This window comes from Loxodonta africana, chromosome 3, assembly GCF_030014295.1.
Source record: "Loxodonta africana isolate mLoxAfr1 chromosome 3, mLoxAfr1.hap2, whole genome shotgun sequence".
NCBI lineage: Eukaryota > Metazoa > Chordata > Mammalia > Proboscidea > Elephantidae > Loxodonta > Loxodonta africana.
In genome coordinates this window covers 79,261,808-79,280,305 of record NC_087344.1, presented here as the reverse complement: position 1 = coordinate 79,280,305, position 18,498 = coordinate 79,261,808, and the positions used below count along the sequence as shown (strand labels likewise).

The following is an 18,498-nucleotide window of genomic DNA, read 5'->3' as shown; positions in this document are numbered from 1 at the left end:
TTTTTTTAATATACCACGGAATGCCGGAAGAACGAACAAATCTGTCTCTGAAGAAATACAGCCAGAATGCTTTGTTACAGTTTGAAGTGTGTCCCCAAAAACGTGTGTCAGCTTGGCTAGGTTATGATTCCTAGTATTATGTGGTTGGTTATCCTCCAATTTGTGATCTGTGTGTTGTAAATCCTAACCTCCACAATGTTAAGGTATCCTGGTGGTGCAGTGGTTAACAAGCTTGGCTGCTAACCAAAACGTCAGCTGTTTCAATCTACCAGCTGCTCCTTGGAAACCCTATGGAGCAATTCTACCCTATCCTAAAGGGTTGCCATGAGTCAGGATCAACTGTTTTTTCCTTCTACCAGGGCCAACAGAGAGAAAGCCTTCCCCCTGGAGCTGGTACTCTAAATTAAGACTTCTAGCCTCCCAGCCCTTGAAAGAATAAATTTGTTTGTTAAAGCCATCCACTTGTGGCATTTCTGTTACAGTAGCATTAGATAATTAAGACATGCTCTTTGGAAGTCAGGATGCTGAGGCTTCATCTCATGTACTTTGGACACGTTATCAGATGGAGGACATCACACTTGGTAAAGGCTCAGCGAAAGAGAGGAAGATCCTCAACAACACAGATCGACAGACTGGCTGCAACAATACACGTGAGGATGGCACAGACCAGGCAGTGTTTCGTTCTGTTGTACATTATTATGTGTCAGAACCAACTTGACGGCACCTAACACCATCATCCTATACATCACAGTTCAGCCCTTTTCCAAATCTCCTGCAGTCAAGTGTGTACTCTTTTCACTGTATTCTTCTACTACTTTTGTCACCGACAAGGGCAATATTTAGCACCGGAGATTTTTAATGAAAATTACACATCACAGGTTCTGGCACCAATATTTAGAAGTAAGCGTTGTTGGTGGGTGCTTGTTGAGTGGTTTCCAACTCACAGTGACTCCATGTGGCAGAGCAGAAGTACCCTACACGGATTTCTTGGTTGTGATATTTGCAGAAGCAGATCACCAGGTTTTTCGCCAGTGGAGCTGTTCATTGGGTGGGTTTGAACTAACCTCTGGTTAGCAGCAAAACACTTAACCATTACTCTACCAGGGCTCCTACTTAGAAGTACAGTACTGTCTTCATTTTTATTAAGCAAATACGGACAGTTCTGACTTCCAAAAAATAAAAAAAATTACAGACACCAAGTGGCAGAAGCAAAAAAGGTGACATCATTTTAAGTCAGGAGAAGGCTAAAAGGGAAGCAATCTTGCTGAGATGTAAAGATATAGGAAGATCAGCCTCTTCAAAAGTCCCTAACATAGCACAATGTACAAACATATAGCCAGCTCTAAATTCCAATAATTATCTATCCAGGATACAGATCTTAAAATTAGTCAGAATGTAAATATTACCTGATGCCAAATTGTTATTCACTTATAGAAAAAACTCAAACAAAAATATACAAAAAGATGCTTTGTCATACGCTTGATTTTTCCCAAGTCACGGGCATGGTGGGTTTCTGAGCATTGCAGGGGGAGGGGGAATTAACTGCCACTATGTTTTATGTCATAAACTGGAGTCTCTAGGTGATGCAATGGTTACACACTTAACTACTAGCTGAAAAGCTGGCCATTGCAGCACCACAGAAGAAAACGCCTGGTGCCCTGCTTGTATAAAGATTAAAGCGTTTAAAAACAACAACAAAAAAACTTAAGGAGCACTTCTACTCTGTAAAATGTGGAGTTGCCAAGAGTTGGAATCAACTTGGTAGCACTAGACAGTAACATTTCATAAACTATACCTACCTGTCTAACCATAAAGACAGGGAGCAAAAGTCAAAGTGCTTGAAATTGGAACCTTCCTTCATCCATTGCTGGTGGGAACAGTCTTGCAGTTCCTCAAAACGTTGAACAGAATTACCACGTTATCGGTATTGTTAGTTGCTGTAGAGTTAATCCCGGCTCATGGTGATCTAATGTGAGCAGCAGAGAACTACTCAATAGGGTTTTCCAAGGCTGTGGCCTTTCGGAAGCAGAGCAGCAGCAGCAGGCCTTCCTCCCAAGGAGACTCTGAGTGTGTCTGAAGCACCGACCTTTCACTTAGCACTCTAGCCCTTAACCATGCAGGCCACTCAAGGACTCCAGAACTACCATGACCCAACAATTCCACTCCTAGATATGTACCTAAAAGGAAGAAAGGCAGGAACAGGTACTTGTACACCCATGTTCACTGCAGCACTCTTCATAATAGCAAAGGTATGAACAGCCTGTATGTCCATCCATCAACAGATTAATGGATAAACAAACACGTGTTACATACATACAACACAACCTACTCAACCATAAAGAGAAATGAAGTCCTAATACATACTACATGAACAAACCTTGGAAAATGATGCTGAGTGAAACGTCAGTCACAAAAGGTCAAATGTTGTATGATCCTACATATATGAAAAAACTAGACTAAGTAAGTGTATAGAAATCAAAGTTTATTACTAGGGGCGGGGAGAAGGGAGACGGAAAGGGATACATTTCACTCAGGGGACAATGAGCTGCTTTCTGTTAAGGGTGATGGAAAAATCCTGAATGGTGATAGTTGAACATGATGAACATAAGCTTATGTCACTGAACTGTGCAAGTGACGATTGTTCTGTTATCTATATATTTACCATACTTTTCCCCTAAAACATGTTGGGTGGTAGGGGAGTCAAATTGCTAGGAGGGTCCGTCCTGAAGTCCATCAAGGCTGGGCTAGGAATAGGGATATGAAAAGGCCCATTTTGCATGAATTAGATTCTTAAAAAAGTGATAAAAAAAGGTAATTCCCTCTCCCAAAGAAACTTCCTAACAATTCAAAGACTTAATTACAGCTTGCCTAAAACTTTAAATGCTTACTTAGCACATCCTAAAAAACTATCTGTTAAGTTTCACCGTTTTTCATAGTCCAATGCATTCAAATTTAAGGACTACTCCAGCAGGTTCATCATGTCTGACTGCCCTCCCACCCCTAAAGCACAACTAATCTTTACCTGTATACACATAGAACATATTGTAAAATTTCATAAGGCAGAATGTTTAGCCAATCTACAGTACTGCCTGACATGCTTACCATATATAAATTTACCTATTGATAATTAAATGCTCTTACCCTATTATCTAGGAGCCCTGGTGGCACAGTAGTTAAGCACTCAGATGCTAACCAAGATGTCAGTGGTCTGAACACACCAGCCACTCTGGCAAAAAGATGGGGGCAGTTCTACTCTATCCTATAGGGTTGCTATGAATCAGGATTGATTCTGACGGCAGGGATTGGGTTCCTTCTATCATCTTGTTCCCGATCACCACACCATGCCGTTATAACACGTAATTTGCCTAGCTGCACGGATTATAATCCTGTAGATGTTTTTATATCCAGGATTTAGCTTCTGTATGATCCACGACCTAAGCATCCAGGCACCAGGACAATTTCCAGGTCCAGCAGGTGCTGCAAGATCACAAACCCCCACTTATCTTTTCATTTCCTATATTAAACACCCTGACAGATACATTCTTATTTCTCACATTTTCTACTATTCTGCCTTAGGTGGGCTGGATCGTAGATGTTTCTATGGACTGAGACTGAAAGTAGAAAACTTACCAACTGCCACCCACGTCCTTGGAAAACAAAAGGTGAATATACTGGTTCTCTATTCTAGAATATTTTAAGATCAAGTATTTTGCTTTAGGAGGCAACAGCAGGGAGTCACTACATGGTCACAGAGTATTCATATGACTTGGTGAACACGAACGAACTTCTGGCCAGTTTAAGAGATCAGTGGCTAATGTAACCAGCACATAAAATCAATCCTGAACTTCACTGTACACAAGTCACCAATACATACTGCTTTTTAGCCTGCCAATGACACATCACAACTTGGCAATTAAATCCTTTTATGGTTCAACTCCCTTTCTCCAAGTCCTTCCTTAGTGGCACACCACCAGAAAGTCTTTATATCTTCCCTAGTGCCACAACATTCAAGTAATTATGTTATGGGGCCATTACTTCTATGGCTAAGAACAGATCTACTGGGACCAGAGACTGGGCAACTACCTCTCCAGAGTTCTGCAAACTTTTCCTATTAAGAACTCACATTAAATATCTTAGACTTTGCGCAGCAACGTATAGTCTGTTGTGTTTTTTTTTTAAACAATTAAAAAAAAATTCTTAGACTGGGCAAATGGACACAGGGAACTCAGGGTGGAAAAGGAAAGCACACTGTCACATTGCGGGGATTGCAATCAATGTCACAAAATACATATGTATAAATTTTTGAATGAGAAATTAACTTGAGCTGTAACCTCTCACCTAAAGCACAACTTAAAAAAAAAAATCTTAGTTTGTAGGCCATATAAAAACAGGATAAAAAGTGGTTTAGATGTGAGATGTAAAGTCCAATGTTCTCTGTTTTAATTACCCCCCAGTATTAGCTACCGAACAAGTTATCTCATTTGTAAAGCCGACCTACATGCTGAACTGGAACTTCTAGCAATTCCTACCTATACAAAATAGGCAGTAAAAAAACAGAGAGCTTTTCAAACCTAGAAAACAAGTAGTCAGCACACAGGTGTTCCAGTGATGTGCTAGAGATCACAAAAAATAAATAATTTAAAGACTAAGAATAGTTACCCCAAGAAACTGCCTGTTGCTATACGGATAACCAAATTGAAAATGACTAGGGTCTATTTTCAAAGATAGTTCAGCAGTTAACGAACATAAACTTGAAGTCAGAAAACTAAGTTTAAATCCTGGCTCTACCATTTACTAGCTATGCATCCTGAGGCAAGTTACTCAATCTGTGTCTCCGAATAACAGTAACTATACCTCAGAGGTTTTGAAGATTAAATGAATTAGAGTTCATTTAAAGCATTAACAACCGTGCGTGGCATATGCTACCTGTTGTCCTTTAATAGATTCTGACTCAGGGTGACCACGTGTGTCACAGTAGAACTGTGTTCCATAGGGTTTTCAATGGCTGATCTTTCAGAAGTAGGTTGCCAGGACTATCTCTTCTGGGATGCCTCTGGGTGGACTCAAGCCTCCATCTTGTTAGCAGTTTGCACAACCCAGGGACTCCCTGGCATTTTTAAGTACTTGATAAACACTAGCTACTTCTATTACCGCCACTGTGTGAAGAAAGTCAGTTATATACATACGGAATCTCGAAAAGGGCGCCTAAACCTGACAGCCATGACAAAGTATTACTGTAAAGAGAGACAGCTAAACCTTGCCCTTCCTTGGTTTATTATACATCTTCCTAGACCACGGGTAACAAATTCAAATACATGTATAGAGACTAGACGAGAGAGGAAAGTTAACTACACAAGAAAATTAAACCTGGCAAAGACTGTGTTAAGTATGTCTGCTCCTTCCAAAGGTGATACTACTTGACTGAATTTCAATTTATTTAAAAGTATAAGCCCAATGCTAAAGTTCAGATTTAACCCTTTCATGGCTCAATTAAATTCTTTGTTGATAACTTTTTTTTATTAACAGAATGCACAATCATTGAGTTTGTCCCTCTAGACTCTAGGGGCAGGGTTGGTGGGCTGCATCCCTGTGGACCTACATGCAGGTTTGATGTGACACATACGTCCCTAACAGGATGCACCAGCTCATACAATATCCCTGTAAAAATGGTGATTTGTGGCACACCCTCCTTTCTAAAGTTATTCAGATCCCCTCCTGACAGTGCACATACTGTTAGTGGGAAAGTAGCTTCCCAACAAAAACTCGAGGCAGAAAACCTAAGTGGGACACATATGACCTGTTGGTCATGAGATTAGAAAGACAATCTGGTTATTTTTGACACATATCCTAAACTTTAAAGGTTAGAATTCAAATTTTTAAGATATTTTAAAGGCCAGACAAAACCATCTGGGGACAGATTTAGCTAAGTCAGTCACCAATTTGTGACCTCTGCTCACTTTGATTCCTTGCTCACCCCCAAACTTTAGAATGACTTTAGCTTTTTTAGTGCTGTGGTGAACAAAAACGACTCCTATTCAGGTTCAGGCCACAGAAACCCTGGGGTGTAGTGGTTAAGAGTTTGGCTGCTAATCAGAAAGGTGACAGTTTGAATCTACCAGGTACACCCTGGAAACCCTATGGGGCAGTTCTACTCTGTCCTCTGGGTCGCTTTGAGTCAGAACTGACTCGATGGCGATGGACCGGGTATTCAGGACGCTATGAAAGATGCACATCCCATTGAAAAACACTTATTCGTGACAATCTCATGAGTTTGGTGAACACAGATAAACCCTCAACAGCTGGAGGCAAAAGATCAAAATCTTTATAGATTTAATAAGCAAACTCAAAAACTCTGCACTAAACCCCTGAGGCATTCTTCTAATGATATCTTACTTCAGTAATTTTAGAGGAAACTTTTTCATGATAAAATGAAGTGATTCTGGGGGGGAGAAAAGGAAAACCCCTTCAGCCATATAATCCAACTCTCTGATAGACACCACACACAAAGGAACGTACTCAATGAAATCAGAATTCCTGTAAGAGTCTAAAAAATTCAAGCTGAAGATTTAAAAAAATTTATTGTGGTTTAAGCATATGTAACAAAACATCCACCATTTCAACAACCCTGGCATGTACAGTTCAATGAATTACATTATGTTGTTCAAACATCACCCGTATCTTATCTGTTCCCAAATTTTCCCATCACCAATAACAGATGGCTCAGTGTCCTCTAAACCGTTGTGCCCTTTCTCCCTCCCACAACCCCCTCCAACTATTAAAAGCTAAAAATTCTACTACTTTAAAAAGTTCCATGTCCTTTTCCTTCTTTGTCTTTTAAATGATCTTTCACTTTCTTCACGTGTGTATGGTGCCCTTGGTGTCTTCCCACAACTCTTCCAGTCTTCACTCATTAGTGTTCAGAGCGCCAAAGTACTCTTGAGATGGTGTCAATTCAGGTGGGGTGCGTTCAGGGCTATACTTTGGCCCTTGCAGATTTGCTCTGATTTTCTTTAACATTAACCGAAACCTGCACAGGAGCAAGCGATGATCTGTTCCACACCTGGCCCCTGGCCTTGTCCTGACTAACGACATTAAGCATTTCCATCGTCTTTTTACACAAAAGTAGGCGATTTGATCCCGGTTTAGTCCATCTGGAGATGCGTATGTGTATAGTCGTCGCTTATGTTGTTGAAAAAAAGTATTTCCAATGTATAAGTCATTGAACTTGCAGAATTCAATCATGCGATCTCCAGCTTCGTTTCTATCACCAAGGCCGCAGTTCCCAGCTACTGGTTTCTCTTCTTTGTCTCCAACTTTCGCATTCCAGTTACCAGTGATTACTAATGCATCTTTCTTGTATGTTTGATCAATTTCAGACTGCAGCAGTTTGTAGAAGTCTTCAATTTCTTCATCTTTGGCATCAGTGGTTGGTGCATAAATTTGAATAACAGTCGTATTAACTGGTCTTCCTTGCAGACGTATGGATATTAACCTATCACTGACAGCTTTGTAATTTAGGACAGACCTCGAAATGCTCTTTTTGATGACGAATGCAACACCATTCCTCTTCAATGTGTCATACCCAGAATAGTAGACTACATGATTGCCAGATTCAAAACGGCCAGCTCCAGCCCATTCTACCTCACTAACGCCTAGAATATCGATGTTTGTATGTTCCATTTCATTTTTGACGACTTCCAGTTTTCTTCCATTCATTCCTTGTACATCCCATGTTCCGATTACTAATGGATTTCCTGGAGGTGTTACTCCATCTCCATCTTCCCCAGTCGTATTTTGAGTACGTTCCAACCTAGGGGGCTCATCTTCCAGCACAGCACTAGCAACATAAGAAAGAAGGAAAAGACCAAAATGGATGTCAGGATAGACTCTGAAACTTGCTCTAAAGCACAGAGTAGCTAAAGCGAATAGAAGAAATGATGACGTAAAAGAGCTGAACTGAAGATTTCAAAGGGTGGCTTGTGGAGACAAGGTATAGTATTATGACGAAATGCGCAAATACCAAGGGTTAGAAAAGGGAAGAACACGACTGGCATTTCTCAAGCTGAAAAAAATTAAGAAAAAAAAAAATTCATGCCTCAAATTGCATTACTAAAGAATTCTATGGGCAAAAAAAAAATGGAATGACTCAGAAAGCATCAAAACATGGAAGGACTATGCGGTCACTGTATCAAAAAGTGGTTGACAGCCAACCACTTTGGAAGACAGCATATGATCAAGAACCACTGGTACTAAAAGAAGTTCAAGCTGCATTGAAGGCACTGGAGACAAACGAACTGAGGGACTACCAACTGAGATACTTTAAGAAATGATGCAATGCTGGAAGCGCTTACTCGCCTATGTCAAATTTGGAAGATAGGTACCTGGCCAGCTGACTGGCAGAGAACCATAATTGTGCCCATTCCAAAAAAAGGTAATACCAAACAGTATCAGTAGTATCATATCCTGGGCAAAATTTTGTTCAAGATAATTAAAAAATGACAACAGTCGTACATCAACAGGGAATTGGCAGAAGCTCATGCTGGATTCAGCAGAGGATGTGGAACAAGGGATTCAGAAAAGGATGTGGAACGAGGGATATCGTTGATGTCAGATGGATCTTGGCTGAAAGTAGAGAATACCGGAAAGATGCTTACCCGTGTTTTACGGGCTATGGAAAGACATTAGGCTGTGTGGATCATAACAAATTACGCACAACGTTACAAAGAACGGGAATTCCAGAACAATTACACTCATGTGGAACGTGTACACGTATCAAGAGAGAGTCATTTGAACAGAACAAGGGGATACTGCTGGTTGGAAATTGGAAAGGTTATATGGCAGGGACGTGCCCTTTCACCTAATTTATCAATCTGCAAGCTGAGCAAATAATCTGGGAAGCTGGACTACATGAAAAACACAGTATCAGGATTGGAGAACGACTCATTAACAACCTGCAATAAGCAGAAAATGAAGACAACTAATGCCCCTCAGTATGGATTACACTTGAAATAAAATAAACCCCTCACAACTGGAATGATAAACATCATCACAATAAACGGAGAAAATATCAAAGTTGTCAAGGATTTCATTCCAGTTGGATCAACAATCAATGCCCACGGAAGCAGCAATCAAGAAATCAAATCTGCTGCAAAAGACTCCTTTAGAGCTTCAAACTTTTAAGCAAAGTGGTCACCTTTGCTGACCCAAGCTATGCTCTTTTCTATCATTTCATATGCATGTGAAAGCTGGATAATGAAAAATGAAGACAGAATTACTGATGCATTCAAATTGTGGTGTTGGTGAAGAATACAGAATATTCTGTGGACTGCCAGAACAACAAATAAACTAGTCTTAGAAAAAACACAACCAGAATGTTCCTTAGAAGTGAGGATGGCAAGACTTCGACATGCTTACTTCTCACATATCATCAGGTAAAGGCCAATCACCAGAAAAGAACAAAGTAGAGGATTTGATTAAAGTAGAGGGGCAATGAAGATGAGGAAACCATCAATGAAATGGATTGACACAGAAGCTGCAACAATGGACATACAACAATCATGAAGATGTAACAGAACCAGACAACTTTTCACTGTTATACCTAAGGTTGCCATGCATCAGAGCTGACTTGACAACTACTAAAAAAACGCCCTTCTTACTTAGCACCTTTTATGCAATAAAATTACCAGGGGAAAATGTTTCACCCTTTAAAAAAATAATTCTAACAAAGCTGTAACAATCCATCGTTGTTAGCTGCTGTGAATCAGCTCCGATTCATGGCGATCTTATGTATAACAAAAGGAAAAGTTGCCTGGTCCTGTGCCATCTTCATGATCATTGGTATGTTTGAGTCCATCGTTGCGGCTATTGTGCCAATCCACCTCAGGGAGCCTCTCTCCCTTGTTTTTGTTGGCTATTTTATCAAACAGGATGTCCTTTTCTAGCAAGGTGTCCAAAGTAAATGAGTTAAGTCTTGCCACCCTCATTTCTAAGGAACAGTCTGATTGTACTTCTTCTAAGGCTGATTTTTTCCCTCCTCTAGCAGTCCATGGTATAGTCACTACAGTTCGAATGTCATCGATTCCTCTGTCTTCCTTTTTCATTATTCAGCTTTCACACACGTGAGGCTATTGAAAAGACTTCACAAGATATGATAGGCTATTGTTGATGTGCACATTAGACACGATCAATTTGCAGCCTTTTCTGTAGATTGCAGTTTGAGTGCATTTAAAATTGTAGCATGTGACCTGTTTTGCTGCAGTTTATTAAATGGAAACAGGTTATGACTAAGTAAACAATTGATATTCAAAATATATACATAAACATTTATTCCGTAAGATACCATTCTTTGAATACCTGTTGGGCTAGTTACCAAACACAAAGTCACTGAGTTGATTCTGACTCATAGAGACCCTATATGACTGAGTAGAACCACCCCATAGGATTTCCAAAGCGGTAAATCTTTACAGAAGCAGACTGCCACACCATCCTCCTGCAGAGTAGGCTGGTGGGTTCGAACCGCTGACCTTTTGGTTAGCAGCTGAGCACTTAACCGCTGCACAACCGGAGTTCCCTGGCCATCTTCCAAGGCAAATTAAATGCAAGTTGGCTTTTGAAGATCCTGTTTGGACTGTCCTAACCTTGACAACTTTGTCATATTAACTTGTTAAATGTGCATTGTTTCTGAATTGGTTGTTAATGATTCAAATCTGACTTCAATTAAATACAGGGAAGGTTTGTCTTAAAAAAACATGTCTTAAATATAGTTTTGGAAGATGCCAGTTGGTTCAATGTGTGATTCATATAATACGATGGCCTAGCTCTCCTGATGTGTGTGTGTGTGTGTGTGACAGACAAACATGTGCTGCAGTGTCTGGGATGACTGCTGTGACTCTGGTTTCAACCTTGCAATTCTATATTCATCACTTAAGATTAAGATAGTCCAAAGGAAGTATCATCAAAAGCCAGCTTACACTTAACTTGCTCTGGAGGATGCCAAATTGATTACTAACCCAAGAGATATTTACAAAGAATGGCATCATATGGAATAAATATTTACATGTAAATAACTACCCTATTATCTTGGACATGAATTGTTTAAGATACCATAACCTGTGTCCATTTAACAAACCACAGCAAAACAGAAGACACCTACTACAACTTTAAAAGCACACAAAAACTACAATCTAACCACAGAAAAGGTGGCAAATTAAAATTCACTTCTAATGCCTACATCATTATATTGGGTTTAAGGATTGAAACTCTGAATGAAGAATTCAGAAATTTGAATTATTTAACACCCTCTTGAGGTAAGAATGCTTAAATTTGAAAGCAATTGGTTTAAGAGTTAGGCTAGTAAGGAAAATCAAAAGTAAGATGTAAATACTGAAACACTAATAAACTCAGAAAGATCAGTCAGCTAAAAAACCATACATAAAAAAAGATATATATATAAACACCAAAAAATTCCCTTCCTTTCTCACTAGTAACTCACATAGAAAAACTGATGAGAAAATGTAGCTTTTAGCCTGTCAGGAGGACAGACAATTTAAGAACAAATGGAAACTTTCTGAAGACTTTGGAAGAATCAAAATACTTCCCCACAATTGCAAATGTGGAAAACAAACCACCAAATGCTTATAATCTCTTTTGCTTTAAGTATTTCTTCAATATTTTACAGCTGATTATATGAAGTTTTTCATTAGTCAATTGTCTTTCTGTTTGATTTTGCCCATTTGGTTTCCTGCAGTACATTCATTGTCCATTTCACCTTCTATATTACTCTTAAATTTTCAACAGCTAGCTGTTTAACGCCTTTTAGAACAGAGCTGTAAGAAAGAAAATGCTAAACTGATGTAAAGTATCATACCTGCAAGGCCAAGAATCCTATTAACATACATTGTGCGCTATATACTATATACCCATGTAACTGCACTGCTAGCCTTGGCAGCCATCTTGAAAAGGATGCCCAGCTCACAAGGGAGATCCATGGAGAGCACTGTGAGTGAACTGCATGTTGGCATCACTATTGCTACAAACAATTTAAAGATAAATCTTACAGAAATGGTTTGTAGCTTCACGAACTTTTATATACAAGATCAGCGTTTTAATTTACCACTGATTAAAGCCACTATAGTAAACTACAACCGAAGCTTTAACAAATTTTATCCGAGGTATTCTAAAGACAGCTTATATTGAAACGTTAAACAAAGGCAGTATAACCTTACAAGAAAATGACAAAAAATCTCATATACTTGACACATTACCTCACTTTGCCATAACTGTTCAGGTATAGCTCATCTATTCATCTCGCTTCTTAAGTCGCTTCACACTATAATGAAGCCTTTGAAGGCAACTTTAGATTAGTATTTAGTATTCAGGTGCAAAACAAAGAAAAACTCTCGATCCACTAATCCCTTCAGTCATCGAGAAAAACAAAAATCACACTAACAATACACCAGATCAGTAGCCCTTCAGAACATGCTAGACATGCTCAAAACAATCCCAAGCCACGCAAAGCCTAAAGACTGAGAAAACATGCGAGAGGTAGAACTGAGTCTTTACGAGAGTCATCTCACCTGTTGATGAAACCATATCCGTTTCTTACATTGAACCATTTTACTGTTCCCAAAACCTTCGTTGCTGGGGGGGAAAAGGAAAAACCCACGATTACCAAATAGTCTTTTTAAAAACAGCCACGCTTCAGCATCCGGTCCCTCACATGCTTCCCAGCAGCCCGGGCGAGGCCACCTGACAGCCTTTTCTCTTCCAAGTCTGTTTCCTGGGCCGCGCTTCCCGCACAATGACGCGTTAACGGTACACGTGGGTGAATTCGAAGCCATGAGGCGCCCCAGGGACAGGCTTGGGGCGCGAACCCAAAATGGGTGTGCGCAAGGACAGCGCGAGCGGGCGCGGCTGCAGGGCGGAGAGCACGTGAGGGAAGGGGAAGCCGCTCGGGCCCACTGCGGCCTGCGTAGGCGGCGCGGCACGCCGCGCCCTCAGGGTACACGCGGAAGGGAGCTGGGCGGGGGAGACGGGAACAACGGCGTGCGGCCCGGAGCTCACGAGGCAGGCGGGCGGGGACGGGACCCCACCACACACGCGGTCGTCGACGCGCAGCCAGCCGGGGGCGGGGGGGAACGGGAGGAGCGCGCGGCGGCGACGCGCGGGGTCCACAAGGGGCGCGGGAGGCAGCGCGCACGCCTGCCGGGCACGCGGGCCAGCTCCCGTGAGTGCACAAGTGGGGGCATGGGGGAGGGGCAGCCGCGCGCTCGCCTCGCTTCGGGTAACGGTTCCGCTGCCAGGCTTCCCCACGGCCCCACCCTCGTCCCCGTCCGGCCCTCACCGATGACCTTCTTGTCCCCGCCGGCAGGCGCCGCCGATGTGAGGCCGCCCGGGCCGCCGCTCCCTGCGCCGCTGCCCGTAGTGCCGGGCTTGGTGTCAGCAGCGCTGAGGGCGGGGGTGGCGGGGGGGGCGGCGGGCGGCTGCTGGGTCTCGGCCTCGCTGCTCATGGTTGCGGTGATGGTGACTGGGGCCGGCTGCGGCAGCTGCGGCTCCTCCCGGGGTGAGATGGTAACTAGGCCGGCGGCGGCGGTGGGGCTGCTCAGGGCTCTCTGGGGTCCGCTCTCCGCTCCCGCTACCGATCGAACTAGCGAGAATGGCGGGACAGGCGGGATAAGCCCTGATATCGACCCGCCCTAAACGCCGCTCACTGGTTAACCCTGTTGTCAATCCCACCACCTGACCCGGATTCCTGGCTCCTATTGGCTATGACTTTATCACTGTTTCGCTCTTATTGGCTCTTCGGCGTCTAATTCGGCCGACCTACAACCGTTCCTGCCTCCGCCGCAGCCATAGAGACCGGAACTAGAATTAGCGTCGCCACGAGAACCATAGAGTACCTGAGAGCGGATAGAGAAAACTTGGTTTTCACGAGGCTGCATCCTGGAAGAGCGGGCCCCACGTCCAGGGTAGTGCATCGGCCAAAGAAAAGGCATGGCCAAGCACTTGGGCCAGGATTACCCCGCCTGACCCAGGGGCTAGGAACGGAGCCTGACACCTTAGCCCCTTGTGGAGAGAAGGCCTCCCTCATTTCCTATTCCAAAAACGGTCCTTGTGACCGCGGACTATTATCGGTGGGATAGCGCTGTCTTTTTTTTTGTTTTTTGATAATGGCCGTGTACTCGTCACAGCCGAAGGTTTCTGAACAGACCTTAAACGTACGTGTTAGAGGAGGGTCGGATTTTGGCGAAGCAGTCACCTTAGGGGCACAATGTGGGATCTCAGACCGACCCTGCTCAGCATATTTAGGGCGGAGGGCGGGGGGTCGAGAGTATACTCCGTGGGGACCTGCCTTCGGATCCATTTTAACAGGCACTTAAGGAATGATGTTAAGTATTCGCGTTTTCTCGCATTGGCCACAAATCAGATTTAATCTGTTTATTAAGCAAACTAAGCATTTTTTTTGCATTTTATCCGTACAATTATGTGAAATAGGGATTAGTATTCACGTTTCACAAACCATGAAGTTGAGGCGAGACCAATTTTTTTTTTTTTTCTTTTAAGTCCACCTTAATTTCGTACTTTAAGCGCCTACTATCTGCTGAGGAAGTCAGTTTCTGTCTTCTGGAATTCAGCCTAGGGATGGAGGCAGAAATTCAAACACCCAGTTTCACTCCAGAGCTGTGAAAGCACAAAGCATTTTGGGAGTGGAGGTGGGAAAAGGAAGGTGGAATGCTGCCTTTCCAGGCACAGAGAGGTTTATACAAAGGTCCAGAGGCAAGACGAGATGGAATCTCCTGGAAAATGCAAATAAAGTAGTTCTAGACGAGGATAAAGACATAGGGTCCTAGAGGTAGGCGGGATCAAATTAGGAATACGTGATGTGAAATTTATCACAACGGCAATAATGAGAAAGGTAATTTTAGAATTGTAAATTAAGGAGTGGCATGGTCTTTTTTTAAATGGCTGCTGAGTGGAGAATGCTTTGTAGAGGGGCAAGAATTGAAGTAGGGAAACAGGAGTCTTAGCGCAGTAGTCCTTACCCTTATCAGTATCATCCAGGCCTGTCAATCCCACCTCTTACAGGCCTCCCAGATCAGTCCTAAAAATCTCTAAATGTCAGCCCAGGGTCTCATTCCTACTCCTTCTCAGTCTAGGCCATCACCTATTGCTCAGAGCAGGAGTAGGCATTTTTTTTTCCCCTGGAAGGACCAGATAGTAAATATTTTAAGCTTTGCGGGCCTTATGGATCTGTGCCAACTACTCAACTCTGCCTTTATAGCCTGAAAGCAGTCATAGACTGTAAAAAAGTGCACCTGTGTTCCAATGAACTTCATTTATGGACACTTGGCAATTTTAATTTCATACAGTTTTTGCATGTCACAAACTATTCTTTTGGTTTTGTTTCGACTACTTAAAAATATGAAAACCATTCTTAGCTCATGAAAAAAAGCTCATGAGCCACAATTAAATGGAGTGCAACCTGGGCTGCCAGCCACTGTTTGCTGACCCCTGGCTTAGAGCAAGGCTGTGGGCTAATGGTGTCTCTCTTTATGCTAATATTCCCCACCACAACTGCCAGAATGCTTTTTTTGAAAACACCTAATCTGATTATGACACTGTTTCATTTCAAATCCTCTAGTTACTACCATCACCTTTAGGATAGTCCAAATTCCTTAGTGTGGCTTACAAGACTCTATATAACTTCTCTAAACTCTTATTAGCTTCCCAGTCTTTTTTTATATAGCCATTGCCTCCTTTGGGCTGTTATACACTATTCCCTTCTGCCTACAACACTATTCTTTTCCTTTCTTCCCCTTTGTCTGGTTAATTCTTCACCCTTTGGGTCTTGGCTCAGATGCTATTCAGGCGTCCCTCCCATGTAATCTACAGCATTCTGTACTTATCCTAATACTATATTGCTCTAATTCTTTCCCACCAGGCTGAGTTCCTTGAGCACCTAGCATAGTGCCTGACACATAATACCTTAAGAAAATTGGAGAAGGCACTGGCGGCAGAAGCTACACTAGTAATTCAGGGAAAAAATGGGGCTTGCAGCAACAATGCGCATGGAGAGAAGTAGGTAGGTGGATTCCACAGGTGCTATTCATCTGTTCCAGCTCCAGGTGACTTCTGGCTGTTAAAAAATATCTTTCCTCAAAAGGCAGTAAGTTCTGCTGACACTGAGGACATTTGAAAACATCTTAAAGGCTCAAAAGCTTTTTCCCAAAGTAGAGTTCCAAAGCACTAAACAATGGCAGCAGCACTGCTGAGAAAAAGGGAGCAATCTCCCTGTGTAACTGCTTTGGATGGTTTAGCAAGCTGAAATATAAATTCTGTAACATTTGTCTTTTAAAATGTTACTTAAAAGTATTTCTTACTCATCCAAGTACTTCACTCAGCTGTCCATGTTCAGCTTCTCAAATGTGTAAAGGAGCAGTTTAAGAAAGAAATTAGTTTCCTTGTAGCCACCTCTCTACTACTGCAGAGATGCTACTGAAGCACTGGAAGGTAAATGTAATTCACATGGAAATTCTCCTGATCCGAAGTGGGAGTTCCCTGCTGGTCCCTGTGCCATTCTGAGAGCTCACCCACACTGCCTAGCTGTCCACAGTGACTACAGTACAGGTGACCACAGAACAGACAACCCCAGTGCCTAGCTTTAAGTGGATGTGAAGAGCAAGGGGATTCATCCCAAGAATCACCTTTGCAAAATAACTTTTGCCTCGTTCCCCATATCTAACAGACTCTGGCCTAAGAAACAGTTGTCTTTTCTGAGAAAGCCTTCCTCACCCTCATCTCCTAATTCCAACCAATCTGTCAATACTTACCTCAAATGTCACCTCCTCCCAGAAGTCTTCTTTCTTCAACCTCTTCCTCTCAACCCATCTCTCCATTTTGCTCCCACTGCATTCTGTACATACCAGTATCATTCACTTGTTCACACAAATATATTTACTGAGTACCTACTAGGTACCAAAGGAACCCTGGTGGCAGTGGTTAAGGGCTCAGCTGCTAACTGAAAAATCAGCGGCTTGAACCCACCAGCTGCTCTGCAGGAGAAAGATGTGACAGTCAGCTTCTGTAAAGATTACAGCCTTAGAAACCCTATGGGGTAGTTGTACTTGTCTTATAGGGTTGCTAAGTGTAGGAATCAACTTGACGGCAGTGGGTTTACTAGGTACCAGATATTTACCTCTTCTAAATAAAACAGTTTTCCACTCTCATAAGAACTCACATTCTAACACCGCCTTGAACTGAAACTGTGCCTATCTCCTGTCACAAGCATGGATCACATTTTATTCACCTTTGCAGCTCCAGTGTCCAGGACATAGAATGCAGGTAACAGGTGTAACAACTGAACAGCCCATCACGAGAATGTCAGCTCAGGAACACAGCTGCTCATTCATCATCTTAGTTATGTTGTTAGTTACCGTCAAGTCAATTTGGATTCACGGCAACCCCATGTGTGCAGAGTAGAACTGCTCTATAGGGTTTTTAAGGCTCTGACCTTTCAGAACCTGATTGTCAGGCCTGTCTTCTAAGGTGCCCATAGGTGGGTTTGAACCACTAACCTTCTGGCTAGTAGTCAAGGGTTTCACAGTTTGCACCATCCAAGGATTATAGAGTTGCAAATGTCTACACTGTAGGACCCCTGTCCCCCAATACACTGAAATGATACTTCAAACTAAGTTCTGTTCTATCATAGAATTCCCTTCTCTGTTGGTGCTGCAGTATCCTGCTGCCAGTAGTTATGAGGCATACTTGTCTATGAGACAGGAGAAGAAAGTATGACCTGGAAAACATAGAAAATACCTTCTGAAAAAGAACACCAGGGAACTTTCTTCTCTACCTCTTGAACATTATACTCAGGGGCATTTTTTTATGTTGGGGTATCTCCTTTCAAAACTAACCTGTTGTTTACAAGGAAACTTCATACTCATCCTCTTGTTCGATCTTTTCAACAATGCTGTGAGGTAGATTGGGAGTCCCTGGGTGATGCACATGGTTAATGTGCTTGGCTGCTAACTGAAAGGTTGAAGATTTGAGTCTACCCAGAGGCACTTCGGAAGAAAGGCCTGGCGATCTACTTCCAAAAAGTCACTTACTGAAATCCCTACAGTTCTCCTCTGACACCCATGGTGTCGCCATGAGTCAGAGTGGACTTGACAGTAACAGGTTTTATGTGGTAGACTGGTATTCGTATTCTCATTTTACAGACAAGGAAACTGGGTCTCCAAAAAAAAAGGGGGGGGGGTAGTGAATTTCTTAAGACCTCAACTGTTTCAAAAATGACCCCAATTCCAAACTGAGATTTTTGACTAAATTATTCCTATCACACCATGATCAAGACACATTCTATCAAATGGCCTTCCATCCAAGAACACTTCCAGTTAGTGGCTTTTTTCTCTGCTGGCTCCTAAACAAATCATATTGAACCTACTGGAAACATCCAAGGACGTTTCCTTGGAATAAATGTTGCTATAAGGCCCTCAGGCT

General features: G+C 42.4%; 1 protein-coding gene across 3 annotated transcripts in view; it reads right to left on the bottom strand.

Moving 5' to 3' along the window:
- Window positions 1–13,650, bottom strand: part of YBX1 (Y-box binding protein 1) — a 30,382-nt gene extending 16,732 nt beyond the window's left edge. Inside the window, exons 1-3 of one of the 3 annotated variants that reach the window (XM_064281820.1) lie at window positions 13,343–13,650; window positions 12,576–12,639; window positions 6,553–7,837 (exon numbers count right to left, since the gene is read on the bottom strand). In XM_064281820.1, the coding sequence (XP_064137890.1) occupies window positions 6,904–7,837; window positions 12,576–12,639; window positions 13,343–13,508 (1,164 nt within the window). In that variant the 5' untranslated portion in view covers window positions 13,509–13,650 and the 3' untranslated portion in view covers window positions 6,553–6,903. Of the gene's footprint in view, window positions 1–6,552; window positions 7,838–12,575; window positions 12,640–13,342 lie in introns of those variants that run through there. The other 2 variants (XM_010595278.3, XM_064281821.1) reach the window with 2 other exon arrangements.
- Between the last annotated feature and the right edge of the window lie 4,848 nt (window positions 13,651–18,498).